This window comes from Carassius auratus, unplaced genomic scaffold (genome assembly GCF_003368295.1).
Source record: "Carassius auratus strain Wakin unplaced genomic scaffold, ASM336829v1 scaf_tig00216962, whole genome shotgun sequence".
Taxonomy (NCBI): Eukaryota; Metazoa; Chordata; class Actinopteri; order Cypriniformes; family Cyprinidae; genus Carassius; species Carassius auratus.
Genome location: NW_020528818.1, coordinates 55,305 through 80,000, shown reverse-complemented (window position 1 = coordinate 80,000; position 24,696 = coordinate 55,305). Strand labels below are relative to the sequence as shown.

General features: G+C 38.4%; 3 protein-coding genes and 1 long non-coding RNA gene across 4 annotated transcripts in view; 2 read left to right on the top strand and 2 right to left on the bottom strand.

Annotated features, from left to right (window-relative positions):
- LOC113099557 (NLR family CARD domain-containing protein 3-like) overlaps positions 1 to 7,951 on the bottom strand; it is an 8,905-nt gene extending 954 nt beyond the window's left edge. Inside the window, exons 1-7 of the mRNA XM_026264420.1 lie at positions 7,922 to 7,951; positions 7,536 to 7,602; positions 7,340 to 7,456; positions 6,904 to 7,011; positions 6,726 to 6,786; positions 6,030 to 6,222; positions 4,092 to 5,856 (exon numbers count right to left, since the gene is read on the bottom strand). Of these exons, the coding sequence (XP_026120205.1) occupies positions 4,092 to 5,856; positions 6,030 to 6,222; positions 6,726 to 6,786; positions 6,904 to 7,011; positions 7,340 to 7,456; positions 7,536 to 7,594 (2,303 nt within the window). The 5' untranslated portion in view covers positions 7,595 to 7,602; positions 7,922 to 7,951. The remainder of the gene's footprint in view (positions 1 to 4,091; positions 5,857 to 6,029; positions 6,223 to 6,725; positions 6,787 to 6,903; positions 7,012 to 7,339; positions 7,457 to 7,535; positions 7,603 to 7,921) is intronic.
- Positions 7,952 to 9,222: 1,271 nt separating this feature from the next.
- On the bottom strand, positions 9,223 to 12,217 carry LOC113099556 (uncharacterized). The gene is made up of 3 exons (XR_003289480.1): positions 12,070 to 12,217; positions 11,040 to 11,136; positions 9,223 to 9,292 (listed from the first exon to the last, which is right to left on the bottom strand). It is a non-coding gene; the product is annotated as an uncharacterized LOC113099556 (long non-coding RNA).
- A 1,869-nt stretch (positions 12,218 to 14,086) lies between these two features.
- On the top strand, positions 14,087 to 15,984 carry LOC113099558 (zinc finger BED domain-containing protein 4-like). The gene is made up of 4 exons (XM_026264421.1): positions 14,087 to 14,224; positions 14,460 to 15,422; positions 15,525 to 15,716; positions 15,842 to 15,984. Exons 1-4 carry the CDS (start codon positions 14,113 to 14,115, stop codon positions 15,982 to 15,984), a joined length of 1,410 nt encoding a protein of 469 aa, XP_026120206.1. The 5' UTR covers positions 14,087 to 14,112.
- Positions 15,985 to 20,088: 4,104 nt separating this feature from the next.
- On the top strand, positions 20,089 to 22,592 carry LOC113099559 (putative nuclease HARBI1). Its single transcript, XM_026264422.1, has 9 exons — positions 20,089 to 20,221; positions 20,304 to 20,390; positions 20,478 to 20,519; positions 20,588 to 20,761; positions 20,841 to 20,876; positions 20,975 to 21,530; positions 21,624 to 21,715; positions 21,812 to 21,923; positions 22,018 to 22,592. Exons 6-9 carry the CDS (start codon positions 21,503 to 21,505, stop codon positions 22,386 to 22,388), a joined length of 603 nt encoding a protein of 200 aa, XP_026120207.1. The 5' UTR covers positions 20,089 to 20,221; positions 20,304 to 20,390; positions 20,478 to 20,519; positions 20,588 to 20,761; positions 20,841 to 20,876; positions 20,975 to 21,502; the 3' UTR covers positions 22,389 to 22,592.
- Positions 22,593 to 24,696: the final 2,104 nt, after the last annotated feature.

Genomic DNA, 24,696 nt, shown 5'->3' with positions numbered 1-24,696 from the left:
GTGGTGTAAAAACAGCCCTGGCCAAACGCCCCAGAGGGCATCACTTCACACTTTGATAATTACTGGAGTCACAGGTTAAATTGGGCCGGAGCTCAGCTCCGTCTCCTTCAGCACCAAATATTGTTATTCCACTTGAATTATTTTTCATCTCCTGGTAAATACATGGCATATGAGACTGGATAATTATCAAGACTAGACAGAGACACCCAGACTACATGATTTATCAGACGTCATAATGATGGGCTCATTGTGCTGTCTAATTCTTTATCCAGCATACGTGAGTATTTGGTTTAATTTACCTCAGATAAATAAGATACGTAATTATTCAAACACAACCTACAACTTCATTTTCTAATGTGACTAATGTAGCCTCGCTCGCACGGTTTAGTTTTTCATTTGATTTGTCTGCTAAGGCCATAGCTGCCAACTCTCACGTGACGCCACACATCAATTTTCTCACGCACAGTAAAATCACAAAGAGAAGAGGACTCGAGACCGACAGACAAGACAAGGCAGGATACTTGTGTTATAAAAATAATCTCATCTCTCAGATTCTGTCAATTTAATTTAGAAATTCGAGCAATAAATACTGTTTTGGCGCTTGTAAATGTGACGTGACAGATCCCTATAGTGGCATGTGAACGGATGATCTCTAGCTAATGAACAAAGTTAAATACAGTTGTTGTTATAATAAATAAAAAAACACATTGTATGTCTTTATTTGTCTTGAGAAAAATGAATGCCTATCTTGTGTAGCCTACATAATATTTATCCAAATGAGTCAATATTGAATCAAATCACAAGCACTGAACTGAATTGAAATCATAAAAATAAAAAAGTAGCTTATCAGAAATTGCACCATGGAAACAATATAAATTGTTGTTACTAAACCTAATACAATCCTGCTTAGTTACAAAAATGTTCAGATTTTTTTTACACCAATTTGATATTTAAAAATAAAATATTTAAAAAGTATATAATTATCTAACATCTGACTAATTCAAAATTAACCTCAAAACATTAAATGCTAAATGGTGGTTATATATAGGCCTATCTAGCATTACACAAACATTAGTCAGAAGGTCGTCTCTCAGTGACTGAACAGCCTGACGCGTCTCACAATTCGACGTTGTTACAATGTTATCTGACATTACACGTGTCTGCTTCATTAGAGCCTGTTGTGAGGGAAAAGCTTAACTTGGTTTAATCATAAAAATCAATCAGGAAAAGTTTTTTTCATGCACTCAGTTGTAGCATGCAGTCCAGGATGGTCCCAGAGCATGAGCGGGAGCTTTTTGATCAAATAAATGTGTTGTCCCCTGACACCTGGCCCTCTCCAGTGCCACAGCTGTATGGAGAACAAGAATTGAGGCAGCTGTGTGATAGTCTGGCAATGAACTACTGTAGTGTCAAACAAGGTTTCAGGGACTACAAGGAAAACCCAAACATGGCAATTAAAGAGGGTCTTCTGAAATTAAAACACACAGTAGATACACTGGCTGTGAGCACAGCTGAATGTGAAAGGGGATTTTCAGCGATGAATATTATTGTTACACCGTTGAGAAATCAGCTGAAGATGGTCAATGTGTCCTCTTTGATGTTGGTAAAGTTAGTGGGTCCACCACTAGAGATGTGTAACCCAACTCAGTTTGTTAGGAAGTGTGTGATGACAAGGAGGTCAGCAGACCGTGCTGTCTGTAGACAAAGACAGCATAAACCAGAGGAGCCTGCATTTACTCCTGTTTGGAGGCTGATGAATGCATGAATTGTAGTATGTGAATAAGTAAATGTGATGTATTTAAAGTGTAAACTGTTATGTCTGCACACGTCACACGTCTGAACAAGTGTTGTTCGGGTTGTTTCATAATGCATTGTATAGTAAAAATAGCCCCTTTGGTGTAAAACAAATTAAGTCATTTTATGGCACAATCTTTAATGGTGACGTAAATAAGGGCTCCCATTCTCTACAAAAGCCAATTTAATCACTGACTGTAGTTACCATGTTCTGAACATCACATCCTGTCTTTTCCCCCAGATCTAATCTATCTAGATGGTTCAATAAAAATACTTGGACTTTATATCTAAAGATTACCTTAACTAAGCACCAGCAAGCTTGTTAGCTAGACAGTTAGCATCAGCTAACAATATTTACTTCAGTTTGGTTATGAAGAAACATTCATATCTGTCTACTCGGCTAGTTAATCCAAACTATTAAAAAATGTATACTGTTGATAAACAATATGAAAACAGACGTCACATAGGGCTAATAAAGCTGTTGTCGTTAATTTGTGTTATTTTAATGTGTCGTGTTTTTTTTTTTTTTACCTAAAACATGAGTGACACTGATTGATGTGTCTGACTTCACGCATTTCAGTGAGCTTGAACAGATCACTCTTTACAGCAGATTTAGCTCACAAACAACTAACAGTTTTGACCTAAATATGATTTTCAGTTTCAATAATTAATCCTATAATTTGACATTAATAACTTACTTTTAGCAGCATCAGTCGCGCGCTCACAAGATCTCCCGGTTGTGAATTCAGTTCACTGGAGACTCGCACTAAACGGTTCATTTGAATCAGTGAGATGTCGACTCGAGAACAGCTGCAATCGAATCATTCTAATTCCTGAATGAATCTTTTGGTGCAGTTTAAGCATAGACAGTAAAATAATCAGTTCGTTCTTGAATCAGACACCGCTTCTGCGTCTCAGAGCACGTGATATATTATAAGGAGTAATGATATGTTTTATCAAATGTAGTTAAGTAAAAGCAGTGGTGTAGATTAAAAAGTCAAATAATATCTTTCAGCTTGCAATTGGGATTGAGGATAGCGAACCTTGTTCACAGAGGCTACTTAGCTCTGCCCCACAACATGTGAATCAGCTGTTAAAAATGACTAAAGACATCTGATTCTTGATCTGCTTCAGTGATGCAGATGATAAAATCTCTGTCATGTTCTTTCTGACGCGATCGACCCGGGCTACATCAGAAATGCATTTATTTTGGAAGAAAATGAAGGAAATAATCAAAAAGTTGAAAAAGTATCGGGTAGGGTCAGGGTAAGCTGGGGTTTATTGTCCCAATAAGATGACGTCCATTTAATATTTTAAAATTAAAATTTACACTCAATCATTTATTAATATAATAATATAAGTTATTATTGCATACTATTTTATAATACACTACAATACTGAGGTGCAGATAATTGCCTCTATTTGCATTAAGTAATATAAATAGCAGAAAATCCTGCCTTTTTAACATTGTATGAATAGAATCTATAGATATTTGCACTTTTATCTATAGATAAAGCTGCTGCTTTTTTTTGAAAACTGCCAGATTATGCCGGCGATGCAATGTTGCCAGATGTTGCTATTAAAATAAACAAAAACATATCAATAAATAAAATAAACCGAAATTATTTCAAATATTTTGGAAATTAGATAAAATGAAGTTATCGCTGACCCTAAACCGCAACTTCCTACTTTATTAACTTTCTAAAGTGTTACATTTAGTGCAAAAACAAGTCAAAAACGCTTATAATAGCTGGATCTCGCTCACTCACAAATCTCTGAAGACATCGTTCACTTCAGAAGAGTCTCGCAGTGATCACAACGGCCGCTAAACATCATGAATTATACATGCAGACATTCATATGAGGAGTTTAGCTGCAAATTAGTCAATCAGAGAACAAATGTAATTTTCGAACATGAAAAATTTACCCAGGTCCGGACCTCAGTGACCTCATAGCTGGCTACTTCATGAATTATTAGATTGAAATTGAGTTATTTTCACTTATTCCAACAAACCTGAATGCAACTTTTAAGTGATTGATGATGATCTCAATCCAATATTTGTAAAATCAGAGACACAACCCTGTTCCTGAAGACACCTCAACTTTGCAGAGTTTGGATGAATCTCTCTTATCAAACACACTTGATTCAACTCATCAGATCATTAGTAGAGCCATCTGTGATGTTAGCTGAGTGTGTCAAATAAGAAAGAGCTCAAAATATACAGGAACAGTGAAGAGAAACACAGACCTTCTGTATAAAATAAAGTCAATAAAACAAAGACACTGTAAAATACTCACTCAATCTTTCTAGATGCTTTGATCACTGGCAGCAGCCTCAGAAGACATTCTTCTGATCGATCATATTTCCACAGATTAAACTCATCCAGATCTTCTTCTGAGTTCAACAGCACAAACACCAGAGCCGACCACTGAGCAGCAGACAGAGAGACTCCATCGAGACGACGGTAATTATCTGTTCCACTCAGGTATGTTTGTACTTCCTGCTCTAGTGAACGATCATTCAGTTCATTCAGACAGTGGAACAGATTGATGGATTTCTCTGGAGAGGGATTCTCCCTGATCTTCTGTTTGATGTATGCAGCTGTTTCCTGATTGATATCAGAGCTGCTTACTGTCTTTCTCAGGACGCCTTGTAAGAGAGTCTGATTAGACTCTAGAGAGAGACCGAGAAGGAACCGGAGGAAAAGATCCCAGTGTCCGTTCTCACTCTGTAAGGCCTTGTCCACTTCTCTCTTCAGTAAACTGATCATTAATGACCTGAACTCATTCTTCAGTCCTGTGTTTTGTTCAGAAGAGGACAGCAGCTTGAATAAAGCAGCAAGAAACTCCTGAATACTCAGATGAACAAAGCTGAACACCTTCCCCAGCTGCAGTCCAGACTCCTCTCTGAAGATCTGGGTACAAACTCCTGAGTACACGGACACTTCTCTGACATCAATGCCGCTCTCTTTCAGGTCCTCCTCGTAGAAGATCAGGTTCCCTTTTTCCAGCTGTTCAAAAGCCAGTTTTCCTAGAGACAGAATAGTCTTTCTAGCCTGATCAGGATCGATTTCATATTTCCCATCATACTTCTGTGTCTTCAGTTTGGTCTGAAAGATCAGGAAGTGTGTGAACATCTGTGTGAGAGTCTTGGGGATCTCTGCACTCTCTGCTTTACCCATCATCCTCTCCAGAACAGCGGCTGAAATCCAGCAGAAGACTGGGATATGACACATGATGAACAGACTTCTTGATGATCGGATGTGTGTGACGATTCTATCAGCCAGACTCGGATCATTTATTCTCTTCCTGAAATATTCCTCCTTCTGAGGGTCGTTGAATCCTCGTACCTCTGTGAGCTGGTGGACACACTCAGGAGGGATCTGATTGGCTGCTGCTGGTCGAGAGGTGATCCAGAGGAGAGCAGAAGGAAGTAGGTTCCCCTTGATGAGGTTGGTCAGCAGCACATCCACTGAAGCTGATTCTGTCACATCAGACAAGCTCCGACTGTTTTGGAAATCTAGACGCAGTCGACACTCATCCAGACCATCAAATATGAACATGACTTTGTAGTCCTCATAATCTGCTGACTTTAATTCTTTGGTTTCTGTGTGAAGGTGGTTTAGAAGATCCACAAGACTGAGATGTTTCTGTATCAAGTTCAGCTCCCTGAAAGGAAGTGGAAATATGAAATGAACGTCCTGATTGGCTTTTCCTTCAGTCCAGTCCAGAATGAACTTCTGCACAGAGACTGTTTTTCCAATTCCAGCGACTCCTTTAGTCAGCACAGTTCTGATGGGTTTGTCTTGTCCAGGTGAGGGTTTAAATATGTCATTGCAGTTGATTGGTGTCTCCTGTGTCTCTGGTCTCCTGGACACTGTCTCAATCTGTCTCACCTCATGTTCATTATTGACCTCTCCACTGCCTCCCTCTGTGATGTAGAGCTCTGTGTAGATCTCATTCAGACGTGTTGAGTCTCCATGATTGGACAGTCCTTCACTGAGTCTCTGATATTTATCCTGTAGTCTGGATCTCAGTTTTTGTTGATACACAGACATCAGTTCTGAGCAAAGGAAATAATTGTTGTTATTGACAGAGCAATATATTAGAAATGTATTGTTAGGTTTGATCTGTTCGATATTAGATTGTGTCGTGACATTCAGGAACATTAGTGACTGAAGACAGAAGGTTGATAATAAAAACACAGGCTATAATCTGCTGATCCAGAGCTCTTACTGGTCTGTAGTGTGTCAGCGAGGTCTGTCTGGTTCATCTTCCTCAGGAGGAGCAGTGTGATCTTCAGAAGACCCTCTCTGACTCTGTTATGACCCTCATCATCATAACGGTCTCTTTCAGAGCATTCTGGGTAATCTGGACTCAGTAGTCTCTTAAAGCTTTTTAACTCAGAGATGATTTTGTGCTCAAGCTCCTGAAATCATAGTAAATATTCAAACAATAAACCTGCATTCAGTCTCAGAGAAGGTGAACCAAAGGATCAATACACAAGAGTTAAAGCATGAATATTAATAAACATCACTGAATTATATCAGACCTGCTAATAACTTCACTGTATGCTCAAACATCAGCGTCTACAGTTACTGAGGTTAAAAGAGAGAGTTTGACTGGATTGGCTGTTTGTTAGATTGATGTTCATCTTTGTGCAGCAGTCAGGTTACATATGGATTCATCTTCTCTACTTTAGTGGACATTGATCTGCTTTATAGTGGCCTACAACTTATCTTACGTGTGTGTAGGAAAGTAAATATGACAATTACAGAGAGGATTTCACAGATTTCTCCATTTCTTAACACTTTTTACCAGAGGATTATTGTCTTGGATGGATACACACACACACACACACACACACACACACACACACACACACAGACACACACAGACACACACGCACACACACACACACACAAAACCAACCTTAAAAATGGAGTCTAAGTTCTTCTTTCCTGTATGTGATTGCGGTCCTTTATGTTTTTGACTGTAGTTAAACAAATATTGAATATTTTTGTAAACATGTAGTAATGCATACACATCAGTAAATTAAAGAATATAATTAATATCATATATATTTCTGATACTGTAAACTAAACAACACCTCAGATCAGCAGATGTGTCTCCCGAGCTGAACTCAATTATTCGACCCATTGACGCGTCACTCTTGATGGACACACAGCTGGGTTCAGGAGATTCATTCTGACACAAACTGAAATATAACAGAAATACAAACGGTTTCTGTAAATCTCACTCTGCTCTGACAGAAACACATTCACTGATTCAATCTCCCTTTAATGTTCATCTTTCACTTGAGGAGTCTGTTGTTACTTGAGAGTTAAAATATTAAATTATTATTTTTCTATGAATAAAAGGAATCTGTCCCATGTGCTCTTTTCATTCATATATTACAGAATAAAATGGACCAATACACACATATAGATAAAGACACAGACACATCCAGCAGCAACAGAGACAGCTGGTGACAATATCCATAACACACCACAGCTACAGTAAATATGAGACTCATAATATCTCACCTGGACTCAACAGAAGAGTCTTCCTCTCTGCAGAGATCTGAAACATCCATCGCTGGGTTTTTCCTCACAGACACATCCATGTGTTCAGATAAATCTGATTCACGCCCCTGAATCTGACTATAAATGAAAATGATATTGTAGTGTGCATTTATCGTTTCTGAACATTAAAAATGTGAAACACTTCAGGTTTTCTCACCTCTTGACTGTCTTTATCTGTGTGTCATGTTCTTCAGAGAGATTCATTCTGGAGGCCATGGTTTCATCTAAAAGCAGATCCAGATGTTGATCACAGAGTCAGTTATGAATCAGAGATTAATCAATCTCAGTAGTCAGACATCAGTATGACTTGAAAAGTGTATTATTCACATTTATACAGAATCAAATTATACACAAACAGCATAATTCAGACAAGCACGGTGTTAAAATCAAAGTAAAAGTTTAATCTGACGATTTACAGACTCTGTGTTTTATCTCATTGTTCATTTAAACAAATATCTGACACTGCTTTTTTTTTGTACTTCACTTTAAACCAGTCAGGATTGATTTGGCTATCAAAGATGATTGTTAAATCGTGATACTCACTGTGTTTTTCTCTCTTAATGTAGTTTATTTCCTCATACGATAAAACAGACCCGCTGTAATAGTTTCACTTTCATGAGTCACCTGACAAGGAGGAGTTTAAGAGTCAAAAACTAACCATAAAGTGTTTAAAATCTACTCTTATAATTTAATATCAGTATTTAATATTCAAAGTTATAACCCATGAATTGATTTCCTTCACAGACACCAAAAATAATTGAATTATTAGTTAAATGTCAGTTACCTCAAATACAATGAATCACTCAATTGTCAAATCTCAGTGGGTTTCCAATTTCCAAACTATTTCATCTTCCAAAAAAAAAATTATTTATTTATTTTTATTTATATTGTTAGAGCTTTCGTTTAGTATTATTTATTTGTGTAGTTATTATGTTCACATACGTCTGTAAATGGTGCTTTGCATGTAATGTCACCTCTTCGTATGCAATATTGCCATTCTCTGTAATTTTATCTTTGATACCTTGCCATTAATAATAATTATAGACTAATCAATCAATTATCTTTCCGGCTCAGACTGCATTGGTAACGCCAGAGCCTGTCTACGGCCATATTAGACGTTCTCTGCAACGCTTAGGGTCTGTGTATTTTGCGCATGCGCGAATGAACGAATCACTCCCCGAGACGACTCGTTCTTCCCGAGTCACATTAAAGATTCGTTCTAAATTAATGAATCGTTTAAGAATGACCCGTCACTAGAAGTTACTGCCCTACTAACAATTTTTGGTTCCCAGAACGTTCTGGGAACGTTAGTTTTTGGTTCCCAAAACGTTCTGGGAACGTTAGTTTTTGGTTCCCAAAACGTTATTTTTTAAGGTTAGTTTTTGGTTAGCCAGGAAAGTTTTCTTTACGGAAATAGAACGTTAGTTTCTGGTTTGTAGAACGTTAGACTAACGTTAGCGGAACGTTAGACTAACGTTAGCGGAACGTTAGACTAACGTTAGACTAACGTTAGGGGAACGTTAGGGGAACGTTAGACTAACGTTAGGGGAACGTTATGGGAACCTAACCCAATTCATCACGTTTATTAATTCTTACCTTTTTCCTCCATTGGTACATAATTACATATACAACAGTAAATCTATATAAATAAATCAGTCCACAATCCATGTTCATATTCATAGATTTATTGTCGAATTCCAAAACATTTAATCATCAATAAATAAATTATATATAATATAGGAATGAGTAATATATAATAAATAATTTTATATAAACATACAAAAGCAAGCATGTAGCATGAACAAATAAATTAACTATAAATTACCTATAAATATAAATTATTACCAACTAACTACAAAATGTTTATAATCATTTTCCACTGTACTCGTCTTTCTCTTCTTCTGCCTCAGTCATCTGTAAAAGTAACAAAGAAATAAATGTAGCATAAGGAGCATGGAAATCAGATTAAATTACATGAGCAGTTAAATAAATACTCTACTTCATAAATTAATACATATACATTCATGGCTAACCATAAAGAGTCACTTCAGCATACTTTTACGATCAGCTTGTCAAATCGTAATATATGGGACTGTCAAGTTAACCTTTTAACGCATGCGAACAAATATTTAGGCCTGTTCAAGTTTGTGGAACGTAAACCATTTATTTATGCTTTGAATTTCCCGTGCAATATTTTTATTCCATGTGTACAAGTTACTGGAAGCCTGTTCTCGGATAAATAAAAAGGTATTTGCGACTTTTTCCTCACAATTCAGTTTTTTAGGGATCTCAAAATGCCAACTTTTCTGCCTTAGGGGGTTACTTGAGGTAGCCTATAGCTTCTTACGTGCGTCGTTGCGAGGTGCTGTCCATTGCGTTGGTGCTGAATTGGTTGAGATCAATGTACTCTGGGGAACTTTTTTCTTCATTACTTAATTCTAATTTTCGCGTGTCTGTGAGCTGCTATCATGCAGGGGGGGGTTCGCTTTAACTGTGCGGTGAAAGGTGTTCTATTCACGATCACGTAGGACAGCTTTCAAGAAATGGGAGTTTGCTTAAATATGTTTAAAAAGTAATTCCTTTTTACTTGTCCCCTTTTTTCTAAATATTTTTCTTCATTATACGTCTCGTTTTATTTCGTATCATCACGTTTAAAAATGTATTTTGTTATGCAGACGCAAAACGTGAAACTGCAGTCTTATTAGCAGCCTGGCTATTTATAGCATTTTTATACATATTTGTACAAAAATTATATATTCAGCATATTTTACTTAAATCATAATTTTTGTATCTTAATGATTTGATCCATAAATGAGTAATTAAAATCTGTATTTTTTTTTTTTAATGAGAGCGACATTCTTAACAGCAACTAATGATAAACAAATAAAACATTGTCGACTATGGAATCAAATTAAGATCTGCATGTTGCACCACATTTAATTTTAGGCGTTTTTAAAGTGAGTCATCGCTGAAAGGCATCAGTTTTGAGTGCGCCTCCGCGAATTCTCTCATCATAGAAAAAGCTCAGATGCACGTACAAAGAAAGAAAGAGATTAATTTCACAGAGTATACAGCCTCAGTGATTTATACCGATATGTGTGTGTGTGTGTGTGTGTGTGTGTGTGCGCGCGCTTAAACTCGCCATAGATCAGAGTTATTGATAATGCTATAATTTATTTGCGATTGTATTTAAAATTGTTAAATACAAATTCAGTCCCATTATACATTAGCCATGACACCTATGACTGTTTTTTGTCTAAAAAGACGGGTTTATGGTGTGTAGTGCATTTGGCTGCTTTTAGCCGTACCCTGGAGTTGGTTAGATCATATTAAAACGTCTAAAATCCTTCAATTTATAGGTAGCTACAGCTCTCATATCTGTCTAATGTAGACCGGTGAATATGGTTTAAAAAAACTACAGGCCTATAAATCTGCTCTATTATTGGCCCATATTCAAATGTTTGTGCAGACTGTGGAATGCACTTTTTTAACTGAAGCGGCCAGCGCGATTACTTGCATTTTTGCCGTTGAAGATTGTTAAAAGGGGTTCTTGCTGGCAATATTGTTCAGTCTTACAGTAAAATTAGATAAGATACTTTTGCCTCAGTTCTATTGACAGTTGTAACGCATATCAAAATAGATTTTAATAAAGTGTAATTACCATTTTCAATTCCTGTGGGGGGCAAATTTTAGGGCCAGTGAAATCAGATCCTCCACCTCAACTGACTTCAGTGATTTAAAATTCTTCTGTGTTGCTCCTAGAAGTAGAATGAAATAATAAAACAACCATGCATACTGTGCATTGTATATACATTTCTGGGGTGCGTATCCCTATAATGCTGTCTCTTAGCGCGCTACAAAGACGGGGTCGATTACGTTAGCTAACAACACAATTGACTTACCCATCCAGTGATGACATTTTTACAGTCTATGGTTTTAGCCGGCCAACTACAAAGTTAAATATTCATCAGATTGCGTCCATTTGTACCCCTCCAAATACCAAAGAAATAAAAACCTGCTTATTTTGCTGCCGTGCGATTAATTAATTAGTTAATTCATTCGTTTGTTTGTTTTCTAAAGATTTAGTGCACATAAATGGTTCCGCAGACGGCACATTGTTTGATTTTGCACGACTATTATATTCGTATAGAATGAGATGTAAAGAACTGTAAATTGTCAAATGTGATAAGGTATAGTGGTCCAGACCAATCTTACGAAAGTATGACTTACAGAAGGTATTACTATTATTAATGGGGGCAGCTGTGGCCTTGTGGTTAGGGAGTTAACATGATGGTTGTAGGTGGCAGGATAGGTGAGGGGAGTGAATGAACAGTGCTCTCTCCCACCCTCAATAAGGCACTGAACCCCAAGTTGCTACCCGGGCGCTGGATCTATAGCTGCTCACTGCTCTAGGTGTGTGTTGACTGTGTGTTCACTTCTCACTGCTGTGTGTGTGTGCACTTGGATGCGTTAAATGCATAGCACCAATTCCGAGTATGGGCGACTTGGCAAATGTTACGACTTTCACTTTAATGATAAGGTGGCCTAACTTAAGAACGACGTATAGCGTTAAGAAGGTTTAGGGAAACGCTCCCCTGAAAGCATAAAACATGTTTTATTCTACAATGTGATATTCAAGAGTTACTTTATTATAATCCTCTAAAGTAATTGTCAGTTTGATTAAATCTTACCTATAATAATGGAACAAATCCTGAGGTCTTGGAAGGCTAGTTTTGATTTCTTCCCCCGAAGGCTGAATGCACCCAGGACCTCATTGGTTGCCACTTTACGCAGCATTTTCCGAACAGCTGCTCCTGGATTCGAACCCCCGATTGAGCGCAGATAGTTCACCTAATATATTAATATATATATATATATATATATATATATATATATATATATATATATATATATAAACAAAGATGGGAGATAAATACCATAAAATTAAACTCAATGTAACAATAATACAGTTCAAAATTATGATGACATAGTTGGGTGAGCATTTTATTGTAGAGCAGAGTGTCTGCAGGTTTTCTGAAGGTTAAAATGAATACTTCATAAATAACTTTGAACTTTTTAGGACCAAGTAAGGACTTTTTTAAGACCAGGTAAGTTTAATTATTTTAAGGGACACAGTGTATCAATGTGTGGTCTAGATTAGGCACACTTAAAAGTTTGAGAAAAAAAAAAAAACCTTTGTCCCTGTAACGTTTAATCAACTTAACAAATAATACAAAATTGGGGTGGAAATCGCGGTTCGCATCGCCATCCGGGGGAACATTGACCGGACCGAAAGTACACTTTACCGTTGGCGATAAAAAGGGCAGGAGCCATCCTCCGCTTTAAGACCTTTTAAAGGCCTGCAGAAACCCTGTAGATCAGGAGTGTTCAAACTCTGTTCTGGAAGCCACTTTCCTGCAGAGTTTAGCTCCAATTTGACTCAACATATGTCTTTCCAGTATTCATAGTAAGACCTTGATTAGCTGGTTCAGGTGTGCTTAATTAGGGTAGGAGCTAAAATAAAGTGGCCCTCCAGTATGGAGCCAAAAGAGTATCAATAAAGATAAATGCACACACTACATTCACATATGCACACACAGGATTCATACATGCACACACATGATTCATAAATACACACACAGGATACACAAATGTGCACAAAATTTACAAATGCACACACAAAATTTAAAAAGCACAGAAGATTCACAAACGCATACAAAATTCAGAAATGCACACAAAATTCAGAAATACACACACAATTCAGAAATGCAAACAACATGTACAAATGCACTCAAGATTCACAAATGCACAGGACAAGATTCAGAAATGTATTTCTGATGCACACACACATATATCTTGATTTACAAACTGCTTGCGGTCTGTGAACTTCACTGCATTTGTGTGTGAATTTTGAGACTCCTCTGACTTGGCTCTACACACAAATGCCTTTTTTTAAACAGGGAATGATAACTAACGTTTCGACACAGTGTCGAGATCCCGAAGCGTAGATGTTTCGAAACACTGCTCCGAACTGTGATTCAAAACACCCATGTCACGTGACTATGGCTAAACGAAGCTTCTGCGCGTTTCATAAGTGTCTCGACCGACAGGTGGCACGCTTGCCGAGTCTGCGTTTGATTGACAGGGACATCTGTCTCAACTGCCACAAAGTTTAAAAGAGGAGTTAATGCACCTTCACCTCGTGGGTTTTTGTGAGAGGAGAAAGATTTTGAGATAGCGTTTACGATTTATTGACATTTATAGTGCGATTTAGTTAGTTATATTTAGGTTACATTTAAGTTAAATATATTTACTGATAAACTAAAGACAGTGACAGATAGTTAGGATAGATATAGTGACACATTTATACAGGCTAAGTTAGATATTGACAGATAGCACAGTAGTTAGAGATATAGAATTTAGATAGATTCATATATATATAGATAGATAGATTCATAGATATATAAATTTATATATAGATTCATATATTAATATATATATATATATAGAGAGAGAGAGAGAGAGATTCATATATATATATATACTTTCATAAATATATAGATTCATAGATAGATAGATATATATAGACATTAATAGAATAGATAGAAATGGAGGCTCCACAGAAGAGATGCCGTAAATCTGTGGCGTGGGAGCATTTCCATTTGGAAACCCCAAATAAAGTGAGATGTATGTATTGTGATCGGCAGCTAGCCTACTTCAACAATACATCATCCATGATGCGCCATTTGAGGAGCACTCATCCTGCCATTTTGCAGTGTGCAGAGGATGGTAACATTCCCCCTGTACCTAGGCCTGCTACTGACACTGCTGGGCCATCTAAACAAGGTATACATTGTTTGATATAATATGTACTTCATGTAACACTGTTTAGAAAGTCCATAGTTTTAAATAGACTTAGGCTTGTGTTTGGTTTTCCTAATTGTTGTAATTTTATATTGTATTTGATCTGTCTTTGCACACTGAGCATAAACTTTTCCAAACATGAAAAAGCTTTTATTTTTTTTGAAATTTAGTTTTGTGAAAGTACTTTTAATCTTTTATCTTTATTTTCTTTTAAAAGGCAGACAGAGGGAATTGGATGAGGCTCTTGTAGACATGGTGGTAAAGGATTTGCAGCCCTTCACTATCGTGGAGGATGAGGGTTTCATGGCTTTTGTGAACAAACTTGATCCAAGCTATGTCCTCCCATCCCGGAAGGCACTTAAAACGATGGTAACCGAAAGGTACAACATTTCTAAGGAGAAGACAATGGAGGACCTAAAAAAGGCAGATTTTGTTAGCCTTACAGCTGACATGTGGTCCTCCATTAATATGGACGGATACCTTGGTGTTACTTGCCACTACATAACACCAGAGGCAAAGCTGGCAACTGTTGTACTGGGTGTAAGGAGGTTTTACCAAACACACACAGCCCAGCATCTCATGGAGGCTAAAGCTTTGCTAATGGCCGAGTGGGGAATAACCACCAAAGTTCAGTGTATGGTGACTGATAATGCATCCAACATGATCTTAAGTGCCCAGCTACTGAACCTTCGGCATGTCCCATGTTTTGCCCACAATTTAAATTTAATTGTAAAAAAGGCCCTAGATCAAACCCCACTCATCAATGAAATACGACAGAAAGCCAGAAAGATAGTGGGGTTATTTAGATCCAGCTGCAAAGCAAAGGACAAGCTTGTGGAGATGCAGGGCTTGATGGGCAGACCAGCTCTGAAACTGATGCAGGAGGTGGACACAAGATGGAACAGCACTTACGACATGTTGCAGCGCTTGTATGAGCAACGAGAGCCAGTGGGTGCAGCGCTATCAAATTTAAACAGTGATACTGCTCCGCTGACAAGTTTTGAGTATAACATTATACAAGAATCATTGTCACTACTGCAGCCTTTCAAACTCGCAACGACAGAGTTGTCAGAGGAACAGAGAGTGTCTGCTTCAAAGCTCATACCACTTTACAGGATGTTGCAGCACAAGCTATCGCAGAAAAAAGGCCAATCAGCACAGGAATCAACTGCACAATTAGGTAGGCCACAATGACCATACTACTGTATGTAATGTATTGGCCACAACTGTCATATTATTTTTTATCAATATAACCAATATGGTTTGCTTGTGTTTTGAACAGGCACACACCTGCAAGAAGGTCTGCACTCAAGATGTGGTGGGTACGAGTCATTCAGAGCCTTGGCTCTGGCTACACTGCTGGACCCAAGGTTCAAAAATGTGGGTTTTGGAAATCCTGCCAAAGCCCAGGAGGCTGAAAAGCAGATCACACTGGAGTGTGCTTCGCTGATGCGTTCAAACACAGCAACTCCTGGTAAGCAGTTTCACTCTTCATCTGACATTATGGAGTTATGTCATCTGAATAATTATGTGACTTATACTTCATATATGCTGTCAGTTTAGACTTAGTAACTAATTGTTGTTTTTACTTTCATTCAGAGCCACAGTCAACATCAGGCCCATCATCATCATCATCAACAACAACATCAACAACAGAAACCCAGGACAGTTTATGGAAACTTTTTGATAGCCGTATCCATGTACCCAGGCGATACACAGTGCCACAGCAGATGCCACAGTAGAAGTTAAAAAGTACCTAAAAGATGCATTTTTGCCAAGAACCCATGATCCACTAAGTTACTGGAAAGAGAGAGCTGTGATTTTTCCTCATTTGTATGTCCTTGCTAAAAAATATCTATGCATGCCAGCAACAAGTGTCCCTTGTGAGAGGATTTTTTCTAAGGCTGGAGAAATTATCAGTAAAAAAAGAAGTAGGCTAAGCCCTTCCACAGCAGAGCAATTAATATTTTTGAATAAAAATCTTAAAAAAAAAAAAAAAAAAATTAGACCATTGTGGATTTATTTGTTTTATTCATTTTTCATGACCAAAATAACCTAGTTATTATTATGATATAGGATTATATAGGATATTATTATAGGATTTTAAAATATCACCACATTAACGAAAACAAAATATTTTTATTTATTTTTAAATGGCTTGTCAAAGTTGTTTCAGATAACATGGGCAATTGGCCACTAGGTGTCACCGTGGAGACGGGTGTCGGTAAAGTTTCGAAGCCTCAAAACAAATACGGCACTTTGCTTCAACTGTTTCAGTGTTTCATGAAGCCTCGCTCTGCCCACCACTACCTGTAGCACAACATCAATTGATCAGGGTCAGTTCTGGAGCATGTGGAACAGTCTGAACAAGACAAAACCACAAGAGTTAGCCAAACAAGATGGTCAGATTTGGAAGGATTACTTTGAGAAGCTCTATACACCTCAAACTGAACCTCTGAATAATCCCAACCAATTAAAAGTCCTCGAAAAATTGAATGCTCTTGAATCATGTATCAAAAACAACCAAAATCCACTAGATTATCCAATAAACCAACAAGAACTTAGTGAAAAACTGAAATCCCTCAAATGTCAGAAATCAAGATAAAGATAAAGCCCTGACAAGATCAAGAACGAGATGCTTAAAAACAGCTCTCCTGAATTGCAAATTGCATTACTCAAACTTTTTAATTTGATTTTGAGTTCAGGTGTTTTTCCTGAGGTCTGGAACACAGGATTCATCTCTACCATCTTTAAAAGTGGAGACAAAACCGAGCCTAATAACTACAGAGGGATCTGTGTAACCAGTAATTTAGGAAAAGTATTTTGCGCTATAATCAACTCTCGGATTTCATCTTTCTTAAAGCAACACAATGTCATCAGCAAATCTCAGATTGGCTTCCTCCCTAAACATCGAACCACTGTCCTTATTCACACACTACACACGCTAATAAATGAACATGTACACCAGAAGAAAGATGGGAAAATATTTGCATGCTTTATAGATTTTAAGAAGGCTTTTGACTCCATCTGGCATAACGGACTGTTTTATAAAATCATTCAAAGTGGCATAGGGGGTAAAATATATGACTTAATTAAAAACATGTATAACCAAAATAAATGTGCAGTAAAAATTGGGCAGCAAAGGACAGAGTATTTTCCTCAACAGCGAGGAGTGAGACAGGGCTGCTGCCTCAGCCCGACCTTATTTAACATATATATCAATGAACTGGCAGATCTACTGGACCAGTCAAACAGTCCAGGACTACAATTATACCACACAGAGGACAAATACTTACTGTATGCAGACGACTTACTAATTCTGTCTAAAACACCAGAAGGTCTCCAGAACAACCTTGACATTTTAACTAAATACTGCCAGGATTGGGCCTTAGACGTCAACATCCCAAAAACTAAAATTATGATATTTCAGAAAAAAACCAGAAATCTAGAACATAAACATTTATTTACTTTAAACAACACCACACTTCAACATACTTTACACTATACTTATCTTGGTCTGGTTTTAACTCTTTAACTCTGGAAATTTCAAATTGGCAATTAAAACTGAAAGGGACATGAAAAGGTTAACTGTCATGTGATCATGGTGGAGGGTCACGGGATTACCTGGGAATACTAATATTAGTCACCTGTTCACTTAGTATGGCAGAGGGAGAGGGGGTGAGTCAGGACGATGTATTCTTTGTTGACCATTCATTCATGCAAGCATACCCATCTACAAACTTTTAAAGTGAAGAAATATCTGTCTGAGCAATAAATGTGAATAACAGCGGTTTGCCTCACTGATACTTTATTATATGCGTCGCAAATGCATTGAGTTCCTGCTTCAGCCTCTCAGCGGCCTTTTAACAACGTAAGATAGCCGCTACATTTTGTCAACAAAGAACTTCACTTCTTGGCGGACCCATCGCAAAGATTGAACATCGCGTCCCGGAATACAGGATTCTGCTCGCTCAATGGAGAGAAAAGAAAAGCTAAAACGCCAACGAGAAATGTCCAACAAAGCTCCGAAGAGAAGCACGCAAACAATCACCGCATAGGTAAGCCTGCTGGGCTTTATTTCTAATAAGCTGTGCTATTTTGGGAAACGCACTGTTAGTGTCCGGTACGCTGTTTAATCCATTGGGGATGATCGCACGGATGTTTTGTTTGTTGTTTGGCTTTAGTTGGTTTTGTCCAGGGGCCTGTTGCACAAAAGTAGAATTAAGACATCAGGGATAAATGACTCAGCTGAGCTCAATAAAGCCAAAACATGTGCGTCCAGGCTTAATTGGTTGCACAAAGACCAAGCCAGGATGAGCAGACACGGATTCATTAAGCCAGGTGAAACCAATCCTGGATAGGTGCGCGCTCACGGCTCACTCAAATAGACCCCGCCACAGATCACAGATTAACTGATTTACCATGGTAATTAGAGCCGCGTACTTTTCCCCGTCGGAAGCACAAATCCTCATGGAGGCATACGAGGAGGTAAAAGATATAATTAAGAAGAAAGGCAACACCGCCACAGTGATAAAGCAAAGAGAAAAAGCGTGGCAAAGTATTGCAGACCGCCTGAATGCGTAAGTAGTGCACAATTACACACTCACCGCTCCGCTGAAACATCACAATTACAAATCAAATATTTAATTCACATCTCCAAAAACGCAGTTGTACTGCAATTATGAAACGGTTACATTTTTTATTGAAATGCACTGCATATATGAGTGAAATTGTGTAACGTAACTCCATCACACTGTATAAATCTATGATATATTATTATTAAAGCCTTACATTATTATTTTACGTTACTACGCTCAGTACGGTTTAATCTTAGCCGTTGTACTCTGCTTATTATGTTGTCCACCGGTTTTTTTTTGTGTTTCCCCTGCTTTTATTAATGTAAAGCAGCTTTGACAGAATGAAACAATTGTGAAAAGTGCTATATAAATAACATTTTCTTGAATACATAGATGAGCTATAATAATAATCACTTTAATTTATATAGCGCCTTTCAAAGGACCCAAGGTCGGTTGCTCACTGCACTGCAAAAATGTCTTTCTTACTTAGTATTTTTGTCTTGTTTTCAGTAAAAAAAAAAAAAATCTAAAAAAAAATCTTAAATATTTTCTAGAGCAAAATAACCTAGGAAAATAAGCAAAAAACTCTGCCAGTGAAACAAGAGAACTTTTCTAAAAGTAAGTGTTTATGGAAAAAGTAAACTTATTTCAAGAGAATTTTTCTTATTATATTGACAGATATTTAAATTTTTTGCTTGTTTTAAGCACACATTTACTTGAAGTTTATATTTTTGGTCTAAACCTATACTTATTTTGCTAGGTCATTTAGAAAATCAAGAAAATACATCTTTATTGTTTTTTTAAAAAATATTTTTACTGAAAACAATACAAAAATACCAAGTCATTTTTGTCAGTGTGACTCCATTAAATGTTCTTGTGATAAAGAATGTGTGTGTGTGTGTGCGTGTGATGTAGATTAAACATGAACGGGCCAAAACGGACATGGCAGCAGGTCAAAATCAAATACAAGAACATTCTGCAGAATGGTATGGTCCCTGACTAATATTTAACAAAGCACAAGCATATATTGTACCCAGAAGGTGCCTGCTCACACATTGTCTGTACTGTTTTAGCAGTGAAAAAGAATACCCACAGACAAGGCATGGGTGGTGGGTCACCAAAGGCTGACCTTACCCCAGCAGAGGACATGGCCTTGGAGCTAAATAAAGGCAGGCCCGTCTTAGAGGGGATCCCTGGGGGGAAAGAGACGAGCATAGGTTCCTCCCAAGATGCCACCCGCTTCATTTAAGGTATGTCCTTCCATCTCTACATGGAATACAACCACATTCATATTGAATCAATTTGGACTGTCTGACTTTGGTTTACCTATTGCCTTGCAGTGTCTGGCAGCACTGTGTTCCTGTTAGAGCCACCAGCACAAGCACCAGACGATGCTGATCCAGTGAGTTCTCCATCAAAGGCATACTGTAGGCCTGGCATGTCTTGTCTACTAGCTTCAATATGAATCCGATTAAATGTGATAGGGTGAAAGCCCCAGTGCAGCAGCAACAGCACATGATGGAGACGATGATGAGGAGGAGACCATCTCTCTGGATTCCAGAAGGCATGAGGTATCATGTTAAGACTGTGAAAGTACTATTTACTCTACAATGGTGAGGAGTCCTCATCAAAATCAAAAAATCGAATTTCTTTTACAGGACCCAGATGCTATACAGTGGGAAAACCAGCCTGGCAACATAGTGCGTATTAATAAAAGGACACCACATCCTGCCAAATTCCAGCTGCGCTAATTGTATTGTGTTCACAGAGCTCACAAGCTATCAGAAAGTTGTATGGCAACCACCTCCGGCGCCAAATAGAACTGGCAGACATAGACATTCAGTACAAGAAGAAAAAGATAGAAAATCTTGCACTGGAGTCCGAAATAAAAAAGAGGACAATTAGGAAACTGGACCTTGAAATAAAAAAACTTGAGAGGGAGGTGAGATATGCCTTCAATGTACACTGTATGCTAACTGTAACACAAATGTATTCATCATTATTTTTCTTTCCTCCCCCAGCTCCAAGAAGATGACACAGCTCAAAATAAAAATTAGGTATATTTTCGTAAAGTCAAGTGAGCCATGACATATGAGCTCTTATTGTGAGCACACAGGACGGTGGCATCTTTCTAAGGTATCTTTTATTTTCACAGCAATCAGTACAACCAAGTCATCGTTATAAGGCACCGGCCTCTTTTGCCCACCCCCCCAGCACCAGGTGTGGCCACTAGCCTATATGAAGGCCCAAAATTGTGTGTTACTTTCTGCTCTGACAATGGCATGCCCATTCTTGCGAGATGTGGTGGATGAAGAAGCACTTGTGCTGAGGAGAGCCTTCAGGCGAGAAAGGGTCTTCAGGGACCGGTTGGACCCACTGGCCTTCCCTGATGACCATCTATATGAAAGATACAGGTTTTCTGCAGATGGCATCCGGTATCTATGCAGACTACTGGGTCCCAGGATTAAGCACCGCACTGCACGGAGCCATGCACTGAGTGTGGAGCAAATGGTTTGTGTGGCCTTGCACTTTTTTGCTAGTGGAGCCTTCCTGTACTCAGTGGGGGGATGCAGAACAGCTGAACAAGGCCACAATTTGCCGCACAATAAGGAGTGTGTGTCTGGCTATCAAAGCATTAGCAGATGTCTTCATCTCCTTCCCTGGCCACAGAAGACTCTGTGACATGAAAGGGGAGTTCTATAGGATTGCAGGTAAGAGGATCTACAAATTACAGGACAACTGTTAACACATAGTAGGATACTCATTACTTTGTGTGACCGGTTTCCCCAATGTCATTGGTGCAGTGGACTGCACACACATAAGGATAAAAGCCCCCTCAGGTGCCCATGAGGCCGATTTTGTGAATAGGAAATCCTTTCACAGCATTAATGTTCAGGTGAACATAACTTTTTGATATTGTCCATTGACGAACACTCTGCATTGCCAATGATGTGCATTGATTGGTGTAATATTCCTCATCTTATGATTTCAGATGGTCTGCAATGCTGACTGTGTGATCAGCAATGTTGTGGCAAAATGGCCTGGCTCAGTCCATGACTCCAGAATCTTTCGGGCCTCTGAAATCTATCAGTGCCTATCACAAGGTAAGCCACACAACCCCTATTTATAACCATCATGGCTGTGTCAAGAATATCACTGTGTTTATGAGGTAGTAATGATGAGATTTTGTGTTGACAGGTGAATTCTCTGGTGTGTTGCTGGGAGACAGGGGGTATGGCTGCCAGCCTTTTCTCCTGACACCTTTCACAGACCCCCAGGAAGCACAGCAGGCCTACAACCATGCCCATGCCAGGACCAGGGCCAGAGTTGAAATGACCTTTGGCCTCCTGAAGGCACGCTTTCACTGCCTTCACAAATTAAGAGTCAACCCTGTTAGGGCATGTGATATTACTGTGGCTTGTGCTGTCCTCCACAATGTGGCCTGCCTGAGGAAGGAGAGGGCCCCCAGAGTGCCACCAGCCATGGACTGGGACAATCCGGCAATCTTCCCTGATGACGACAGTGGTCGGCTGCTGAGGGACCAATATGTGTTGAATTATTTTAGTTAGTATGTGTGCTTTCAATTTAGGTAAAAAATGTCCTGCTGTGGCAGAGGAAATAGGGTTTTTTTGGGTTGGTTTTTTTTACGAATTTGGCCTCTTATGATGTTTGTGCGGTATACTGTGTGTAATACAAGGCTGCAGGGAGGCTACTGCATCCATTCATTTGTCTGTTCAGTTGATGTGTATGGATTTGTCCTGCATTTATTTAAGTGTGCAGACATGCAGGGTGTGTTATATACAGATCTTTGAATGTGTATGTATCATTTTGTATAATATGCTTTAATTCTGTGCTTTCCATCTTGTAGAGTCACTGTGACTTCAGTTTCGAAAGGAGCTGATAGTTTACCTGCTTTGTTTTGTCCTTATTCAATAAAGGAACATAATGTTTCACGAAATGCCCCACATCTGTCATTTTAACAACTGTCCTCCTTTAAAACAACTGGTTACAATATTATGACTTGTCTTTTTTTTCCCTCTGTGGCCCTAATATTCTATCATTTTATATATAGCCTTATAGTCTATGGGAAACTGTAAATTATCTAATGATAGCAACACCATCTAAAAATCATTATTTATCCAAAATGATTGAAATTAATGATCACAAACGTTTAAATAATGACAGTGGGTCTAGTTATGTGATAACAATGTATAGTGAGCAGTGAAATAACTATTGGTTTCCATTTGTGGCGACTGCTGACTGACATTAGGGATGAGATTAAATAGATCCTGGAATTTAGCCTGGTCTGGAGCAGGCTAGCTCCACAGAATAAATCTCCATGGTAATTTATACCATAACATATCCTCCTGCCCCCTATCCAGCTTTAGTGCAACCAGATTAGGGATCAATTGAGCCAGGATCACCAAGATATCCTGGCTTAATCCCTTATCCTACTTTTGTGCAACAGGCCCCAGGTATGATATTAGTAAATTGTAGTGGAAATACACTTTATGTAAGTCAAGGCTGTAAAAAATGGCGAGTGTCATTGTTTGAAGTGTATGCATTGTGTATTTATGTTTAAAAGTTCGGTTCAAGTTTACCGCGTGTCTAAGTTATCACGTGTACAACTGGTGAATGCTAAACTGATGGCAGAGACCATGCGGTCATAGAAATGTGAAAACGGAGTGAATGAATACCAAACTGGTGTTTTTGAGAACTAATTTAACAATTAAGTTACAGGTGACAGTGCTTAAAGAAAAGTAATCTGTTGATTCATAAGAGAAACTGTAATATGTGTTCATACTAATGGTGTGTAAAGAGACAACGTTAATTAGTTTTGCTGACATGCTTTCTTGAGCTAATTTAAGAAGTTTAAAAGAGTTGAAGACATGGTAAACGACACGTTTAAAATGTAGAGTATCACATGTGAACATGGGCGTGGTAGTGGGGGGAAAAGTGGACCTGACAAAGCCCCGTCTAGGGAGAGGGCCCTTTGAAATCCCATCAATTAATTTTTTTTTTTTTTTTTTTTTTTTTTTTTTTGTAGCCTAATTCGAATTAATTGGGCCCTCCAATTGATGTCGTTATTCATTTCAGAATATACTGATAACACCTATGAACTCAGTGCCAGACACTTTGGACCCCCGGCGGCAAACAAGTAACGCAGTGAGTCTAGAGCCTTGGAGCCTGATCATGCTGCGCAAAAAGCCCAAATCGGCTTTCAAAAAAAGAAAGACAGGAAGGAAAAGAAAGGAGGCAGAATGAGGGGAAGCAGCTGATGACTGCTTTCTTTCTAAAAGGTGAACTGAGTTTGCTTGTTATGCACCTATATCCAATTAAAGTTAACGTAGTCAACTCCAGACAGCTGCTGCTAATGTATGTATGCTAATGTTAAATCTTTAGCTTAGTTTGTCAACCAGGCTGCTTGTTACTGTAAGTAAATTATGGGCCAGGCCAGCTAACGTCAGGTTGCCAAAATTAACCAGTTTCAGTCTTCCGCACCATTTATGATGCTACATTTTCAAAAACTCTGTCCTCTCTTGAGCTCCTCAATGCCATCTGGAAGATGCAGCTGCATAGCATTTTTGGAGAGCTTTGCATTGTTTTAAGGATTTTCTGCACACTTCCTGTCACAGATGCAGGAGTTTAATGGGCTTTCAGCAAGTTAAAACTGGTAAAAAAAACTACCTGAGATCAACAATGGGCCAGGATAGACTAAACAGCCTCGCCATTCTGTCAATTGAAAGCCAGTTGGCCAAACAGCTGGACTTTACAGATCTCATCACTGATTTTGCAAACAAAAAGACTCGTCAGTGGGCATTTACTGGGATGTAGATTACATCTCATTTGACTTTTTTTTTTTTTTTTTTTTATAGT

Bases quoted from the DNA above. Each gene is read 5' to 3' on its own strand.
- LOC113099558 (XM_026264421.1), top strand. From the start codon at position 14,113: ATGATGCGCCATTTGAGGAGCACTCATCCTGCCATTTTGCAGTGTGCA. The intron at 15,423-15,524 runs GTAGGCCACAAT...TGTTTTGAACAG, and splicing joins GGAATCAACTGCACAATTAG to GCACACACCTGCAAGAAGGT. The intron at 15,717-15,841 runs GTAAGCAGTTTC...ACTTTCATTCAG, and splicing joins TTCAAACACAGCAACTCCTG to AGCCACAGTCAACATCAGGC.
- LOC113099559 (XM_026264422.1), top strand. From the start codon at position 21,503: ATGAAAGGGGAGTTCTATAGGATTGCAG. The intron at 21,531-21,623 runs GTAAGAGGATCT...TCATTGGTGCAG, and splicing joins GGAGTTCTATAGGATTGCAG to TGGACTGCACACACATAAGG. The intron at 21,924-22,017 runs GTAAGCCACACA...TTGTGTTGACAG, and splicing joins CTATCAGTGCCTATCACAAG to GTGAATTCTCTGGTGTGTTG.